The 7,987-nt window shown below is 40.9% G+C and overlaps 1 protein-coding gene across 1 annotated transcript; it reads right to left on the reverse strand.

The window, feature by feature from the left end:
* Positions 1–3,898: 3,898 nt before the first annotated feature.
* LOC308116211 (transcription factor JunD-like) lies at positions 3,899–6,651 on the reverse strand. Its single transcript, XM_080474252.1, has one exon. The coding sequence runs from the start codon at positions 5,124–5,126 to the stop codon at positions 4,275–4,277; it is 852 nt and encodes a 283-aa protein (XP_080330378.1). The 5' UTR covers positions 5,127–6,651; the 3' UTR covers positions 3,899–4,274.
* Between the last annotated feature and the right edge of the window lie 1,336 nt (positions 6,652–7,987).

Below are 7,987 nucleotides of genomic sequence, written 5' to 3' on the forward strand. Positions count from 1 at the left end.
ACCCCAGATGTCAAATATAAGCACCATCGCGCCTGATTGTACCTGTGTTTAGATCTTTAATCTAGATTGCACTGAATGGATTCGGGCCTTTGGTGTTGTGTGTTTGCATTTCACATGTGCAGCCACTTGTCTAATTAAATTTTTTTATTTTATTTTTTTTCTATAAGACTAAGAGACTTCCTGTAGTAAGTTTTTCCAGCACAGTTCACATGGAGTCATGGTGGCAGTAGAGCAGAAATACCCGGATATCTCGGTCCCATGCAAGTTCTTCTAGCTCTTACGGGGGACTCCAAAACAATCCAAGAGCAAATTAGAGACATTCTCTCCTGCGGGCCATGACAAGGCCACAATCCCCTCTTTTCTGATTAAAAAAATGTGTTTCTTTCAAGAGTAAAATAGATCTCAAAGTAAGACCTATTCATTCTCAGTATTACAGAGCAGCCTTGCTGGGTTGTTGTGGGCTCCTGTGTGGACTATTGTTTATTTAATTTTGTATATGTCACATTTGTTCAGTCTTCAGGTAACTTGTGGGTGGCACTGTTTTAATTCAAACAAGCATTGACAAACTGAAAGCTGATTACTTATTAATCCAGAAGCTTGAGCCATGTGCATCAGTGAAACCTTCTGCTCTGAGGTTCCAGACATTTTTTTCTAAGTAGAACAAAGTGTCACACATATGGGAAATGTGATCGTCCCTTTTAAACTCTCCAAATTTATGTGCACACTTTTTTTTTTTTTTGGACAACATTTCGCCACAGCCGAATCTTGTTTTTGCCAGGTATTCCTTCTTTTCTCCTCACCAAAGACTGCTGCAGAGAAAGCTCTTTTTATCTGTGGGATACCAGAATGAACAGTGTGAACAGCTTGAAATTCTTACAATGCAGGTTCTGCTTGGTGCAATGTCGTGAACTCTGCCCATTGTTATTCCAGGCTCGCTGATGGCAGTACAAAATACATTATTATAATTATAAAGATGATAACACTTATATTTCAAGATTGTGAATCATTGTTAAAAATCAGTTGGGTTTTAAAAAAAAATTATGATGATTTTCTGTCAAATGCAATTAAAGCAAACAATACTTGGACAAGCAGCGATTTTGATAGTACATGTTTCTGACTGTTGTCCATTAAGCCAATAGTTGAAAGTCAAAGTATCCCTGTGAAGTATTGATGTTAGTGTCATAAAACACAATAACAATATTATTAGGAATCATTACAACAAACCTGGAAGAGCATTTGGATCTTGTGTATATTTCACTCCTTACTGGTTGTGACTGTTTCTTTTCCAGTAAAAATCTAAACTTTTGAGCTGTTGTCCTTTCTAATATGTCTTCCTCTCCATCTAAAACCAGATCTGTAAATATTGTATCTTTGAGTCGTATGTGTGGATTGTGTTGTGTCGACTCAGGCTTGCATCGAAAAAAGAGGAAAAAAAAAATTAAAAAAAGGACAGTGAAACCTGAATCCCTGCCCCCTAAAGAGCCATGCTGTGCTGTACCTGCATTCATTTCTAGACCTGCTTGTGAATGAATGTGTCACTCAGTTACAAAGCAATACACACTACAGTATGTACACAAAAACAAACGCCATCAAGCTTGGTAGAGGTTGCATACTGTAGATCATCTACTAGCACGCAGAAACATGTAACTTTATTTGGTCTCGTATCACTGCCTTTTAAAATCCCTCTGAGTTTGGGCCATTAAGGTGAGAGAATATGCTGTGGATGATTTTGTCTGTACTTTGTGGTAATACAATAAACAAAATTGCTAACAATCAGTTGACTGGGTTTTTTCGACGTGAACTGAGTGCAGTGATCTGTGTCTTCATCCTCCTCCGGTGAGGAGATAATTATACATTTTAAACTAGACAGGGAAATCTTCAAATCTATTTGACGATATTGATTGCATCACTTGGAAATGTAACATCTTAACAGCAAATATTTGATTATAAAACAGTTCAACACTTGTTTTTTGTTTTGTTTGTTTTACTTTTTGTAAGTTCAACAAATAGGAACACATTTTTTTTGCTGAATTTCTGTACAGGATTAGAAATTTTTGTTTTTGTTTGTGGCCTGCCTCGATGTTCTGTTTCGTTTTACACAAAAAGTCATTTAAGAAAGATGGGAAATATGATTTCATACATATCCAGTAGACTATATTTTAGGGGGGGAAATGCAAATAGTCTTTGTTGCACTTTAATGTTTATAGTACATGTGATCAGAAAAGATGCCTATTTTCAAATATTTTCAATTATTTTTAGCTTTCCTATATCAGGTGCAATGGTGTAACAATTAAGATTAATAATGCTTTTCCAAACAAGACCACCAGTGTTTATATTATTATGTGAGTTGTGAAGCAAATGTGTGCACTTTCATAATTTTCACAAATTCTGTCAACCTGTGTATCAAAGTAATTTGTAACTCTAACTAACATACAATTGTTAATTTAGAAATATAAAGGATTGCTGCCAAATATACCGTTTTTTTCCTAAAAGTTTATTTTTAGTTTTTTTGTATTTTATAGCACTTTAATCCATTGAGTTTTGTGAATAAAATAGTCGTTTAGGTGCCGAGGGAGATCACACACATACGCACACCGAACCACACCTATTTAAATCAACACAAGAGGATAATAGTGCATTGAATTTTCTGCTCCAATTAACAATGAAATGTGAAGTGGCATCCTAAACATTACATTTTGACCAACATCAGACAAGAACAACATATTCTCGAAAAATGTTTTTATTGAAAATCCCTTCAGATGTGTGTAAATACTGTTCACTAAATTTGGTTATGTTCTAAGAAAAGCCAATTTAATCATGTTCTGCCCTTTTGGATCATCATTAACACGTCAATAAATCTGTCATTCCATAGCCGTACATGATCAAATGTTTTCTTATTCCCATCCTCTGGTGTTTCTCCTGTGGCCCCTTCGGGGCGTCAAAATCTGCCCCAGCATGTTTTGTTTGTCAAAATGCTGTTTCTCCTTTTCCACCAGCAGAGGGAGAGAGACACCACATCATGGCAGGGTGCAGATTGCTCAAAACACTCCGGAGGACGAAATGATACTTCAAAAACATTACGCAACGTCACTCACTTAATTATTTAGGCTCCTTGAAAAAGATGTAATAGTCGAAAATTTGATCAGATACTTGATCCAGGAAAAACAATCCGTGTTTCTATAATCACTGGATGCTGTTAGAAACATGGTCACTCCTGTCATACCTCAATAAAGAACAGTCTTAACCTTCCCGATGACAGGACGTATTCAACATGGCACACACCTGGAGGCCTGGGCCTCACAGCCACTTTCAACATGTGGTGTACAGCAGCTTCCTCGACGTGCATGCAAATACAAGACTGACCAAAACAGAGGTAACAGTGTTTATTGCCGAGCAGCTTTATTTCAGAACACAGTGGCAAAGAGGCCGAATGTGATAGCAACAGTCAGTGCAACAGAAAGGTTACAACTGAACCAATAACACACTGAAATAGGAACACAGTTCAAGTACAAAACAAATTAAATAAGATGTGTGAAGGTTGAACATAATAAACACTGCGCTTATTTGCTCCCTGTGACACCCGGCTGTGGGCAACATTCCAGTTTATCGACATGCAGACGTTAGATTACAGATATACACTGTAAAAAAAAAAAAAAAAAAAGGGTAAAGATAATCTATTACATATCAAATATGGGCGCATGTGCATCTTTTGTCACGGCCAATTCATATATGTGCAGACTGTTGAAACATTCTGTTCTGTTTGGTCCATGTTTGCTGGTAATCTACAGTCTGTAAACATTTTTATAGGAGATTATTTGTCTTGAGTGCCAGACTTCAAAGTTTAGCATATTGCCTCTCTCCAGTAATGTCCATAACCAGATGCCATGGAGATAATGCCAGTGTATTGCTGCCTTGCTCACAGGTATGAGGCAGAGCATGTCAAATATATTAAAGGCAAATGCCCTTTTTTTTTTATGGCCCAGATAGAATAAATCTAATCATCTATGTAAAAAGTGCCCAAATGCAGCTCAGTCGCTCTTCTTTTCAGAGTCAGGAGATTGTTTCAGGGATACATTTTCGTCCAGATGCTCCAATAAGATGCATCATGATCTCTCAGGTTTCACGGGTCCTGTTCGGGCAGGTTCTTGTTGCCTGTCGGTGGTCTGGCAGTACTCTGGCTCACACCCGGACTACGCTAGAGAGAAACCAACAGGGACAAAGTTGGTGGAGCTTATCTGCTGGTCAGGAGCCCCCCCTGCGGCTCCGTCCCTCCACTAGTGCACCTGAACCTCGTGTGGCATCAGCTGGCAGCCGCTGCTCACGTGGGTGAGCACCTTCTGCTTCAGCTGGGCCACCTGGTCCCTCAGCAGGCTGGCCGTGGAGGCCAGGTCGGTTTTCTGGGTCTTCAGCGTCTTCACCTTGTCCTCCAGCCGGGAGATCCGCTCCAGTTTGCGTCTCCGACACTTGGAGGCTGCGATCCGGTTCCTGAGCCGCTTCTTCTCGGCTTTGATGAGTTCCTGGGAGTCCATGTCGATGGGGGACAGCGGCGGACTCTCGCCGAAGCTCTGCACGTCAGGGACCGTCTGGGGTTCCTCCTTCGGCGGTTGGACTCGAGAAAGCTCGGGCTGCGGAGGGGCAGTCCCCAGGTGGTGTGCCGGAGGAGGAAGAGGAGGAGGAGGAGGAGGAGGGGGCGGCGGAAACGGGACGGTGTCCGTGGAGTAGTTGACAGTGGTCCCCAGAGGCCCGCTGCCGTAGCTGTTCAGGTTGGTGTAGACCGGGAGCTCCGGCTGCACGGTGACCGGGACGATGTTGGCTCCGAGGTCCAGGCTACCGGCGGTCTGTCCGGCTCCGCTCAGCTGGTTCTGCTTGTGCAGGTCCTCCAGCGCCTTCACGAAGCCCTCCGCGAACTCCTGCTCGTCCGTCACCGTCTTCGGGTAGAGGAAGTGAGAGCTGGTCGGCGTGGTGGTCACCATCCCGTTGGATTGGATGATGAGCCGCTCGAGCTCCGGGGAGGCCAACTTGAGGAGCCCCAGGTCCGGGGAGCTGAGGATGCTCTCCGCGTCGCGGAGGTGCGGCTTGAGGTCCGCGTCGTCCGCCAGACTCAAATGAATATCCTTCTTCATCATTATTTTTTATTTTTCCTCGGAGGCTGAGAGCGGCTCACAGCGGCGTCCTGCCCATACCGTCACACCGACGAGGAGTGAAATGATGTCTGCTGCTCGGTGATGCCGGCTGGGGACACACTCCCGCTCTCGCGCCCGAGCTGCGTCTGGATGCACGCCCGCGCGCAACGCCGCTCGCTTTTCTACCCTGGCACGTTCCGTTATGTCACAACAGAGCGCGCGCATTGGGCACAAATTACGCTTTCCACATTTTTTTTTATTTAAATAAAGGAAGGAGCCTCACAGAGAGAAGGAGAAGCAGCGAGGACTCACTCTGCGCGTCATTTCAGTGTTTTAATATCCCGTCATGTCTGTTTGATTTCAATCATTTCGGTCATGTGAAGCAGTTCATTTCAATATTGTGCTTCATGTAGTATTTTTTTTATCACAGGAGCATTTAATGATGGTTGGCTTACAAGCGCCCCTTTACATAAGTGCATTTCAGGTCTTTTTAGAGCAGTGATGTAAAAGTGTTTTTATGTGGTCATTACTTTGGGATGGATTTGCATAAAAAAACATTTTTATCCTTTCTTTTTGGGGGGGGGGGGTGCGTTCAATTTTGGTCTTGTTAGATTGCCTCCAGTATTCAAACTAATGTTCAAAGTGTTTCCTTCATGTGCTTCCTAATGATTTTTAAATGGGCTGATTTCTTTATCATTATTTGTATTTTTATTGAAACATTGTGAACAAAATTGGAATCTATTGTTTAGGGAAAAGAAGAAAGTATTTTACTTTTTGATTTTGATTTTGATGCTTTCCCACTGCATCCTTGAGCTGTCCCTGAAGCAGTTTACAGTGTTAATCACATTCACCCACTCACACACACACTCACACACCCATTGAGACGACTGCCTGTTCTTCCACACATTACTGTGGCTCCCGTTAATTGAACAAACCTCGTTTCTTCAGATTTCATAAACCCACCAAACAACACCACTTAACACCAAACAGCAGACAACAGTAAAATAAAGCTGTTTGTCTGTGGTTATTCAAAAGTTACATTCCATAGACTCAACTCGGGGGGAAATTATCACGCTTAATTTCTTTCTTTCTTTCTTTCTTTCTTTCTTTCTTTCTTTCTGTTTTTTTTTTTAGCCAAGAAGCTTTTTTTTAACAGTATAGAAATGGTCTACCAAACACAAGCTTGACTTTACTGGACCCTTGTATTTTGGGGTTTGTTGTTTTCTCTGTTTCATCTTTCAAATTTTTTAACCTTCGGTCTTAAAGTTACTTGTAAAATAAGAACTGTGATAATATTCATAATTATAAATAACCTTTATCATAAAAACTAGAACACTTGACCTGACAGACACAGAAAGGTGTCTGTCAGGTCATGAATGAACTTGAATTTTGTATGGAGTCACCCTTTTTTCCAATTGAGGACCTTTGGTGGCAGGTCTAGTACCCCAGTGAGGAGAGGTAAACTGCAAATAGTGAGATGAAAGAACATATTCACTCCCCCTTCATTAATCTCCTGTAAATAAACAGTTGGCTTAAACACACACATTATTTGTTAAGATGAAAAGTGTCTATATTGCCTTTAAATTTGATGTAAACTTGACAGTACCAGCACTACAGGATGTAACAAAAGTCAGTTTACAGAATGAAAGGAACACTTGTTTTCAAGCATGTGTGAAGTTAGAGAGTACCAGTTTTTCCTAGAAAAGATGGATCATTTCTGTTTCAGGCAAACAGAAAAGACACATTATTTCCAGGCATCAGTAAATGGAGAACTCGAATCTGAAACTGATGCGATTTCCACATTTCCTCTGGTCAGTGAACAGTTTCCCAGTTTTTAGATTTGATCCAGTCTGAATGACGTGAGGAGTCGCATGACTTTCTTGCAGAATTTCCACACCATCTTTCAATAAATTATTTTAGAAAAAATTCAATTTTTCATGACACATTTAAGTTTCCCCATCACTTTTTAATTTAGATCAAACAATCATTCTTCAATATCCTTTTTTTTTTTTTTTAAAGTTCAGAGCTTAGGTTAAGAGGAAAGACATTACAAGGCTGTTTTAGCTGAATTAATTATGGGAAGTTTTTCTTTCAGACTGTACCTCCTGATGAGCTGGCTTCATTAGTGTTTATTAAGTTTCATATTAATTTTAATTGAACATCAGTATAGTTTAAATAGACTTAAAACAGCCTTAAAACATTAATTCTTAAATAATAAAAAAAATAAGGTGAAAAACGTTTACGTAACATGGACTAAGGATTTATTGTTCACCTACTGTGACAAGCCTTTTTTTATGCCATCTCTCACTTTAGATCATCAGTACCTCAAAGTGTCTGGGACCTGATGCAAAGGAGGTGAAGTTCATTAGGATGGTTGGTTCGTAAAGAGTTAAACAGACAAGCCATTTGCGTCACAGGTAGGCACCATCCATTACCGCAAAGTTTGTGCGGGTGGATCACATGACATGTCCTGTGACGTCAGACCTCCTAACGCTGAAGCGGAAGTGAAGGTTGGAAGGGGTGCTGGTGAAGATGAGGGAGGGAGGGTTAACCAGCAGAGGAGAGATATTTTTGTCTAAGAGCTGTACATCAGTGTGGGGGTGCTTGCTGAGCCTGCAGGCAGGATGTACAACAGCCTCTCTCACACCCACTTCTTCCCTCATTCTCTTTTCCCTTTTTACAAGCAATACAAGATATGAGCAAGATGCATTGACAAAGCAATACAACTATTTTGTTTCTGGTCATGGATATTTTTGCTAATTTATAAATCAGTGCTGTAATTTCACGGGTTGTAATCTTAACGAGATTGTATAGCTTGTTGTTTAGGTCCTTCATGCCAATCGGGCTTGCACTTCACATGTAAA

This window comes from Lipophrys pholis (assembly GCF_963383615.2).
Source record: "Lipophrys pholis genome assembly, chromosome: 10".
NCBI classification, from domain to species: domain Eukaryota; kingdom Metazoa; phylum Chordata; class Actinopteri; order Blenniiformes; family Blenniidae; genus Lipophrys; species Lipophrys pholis.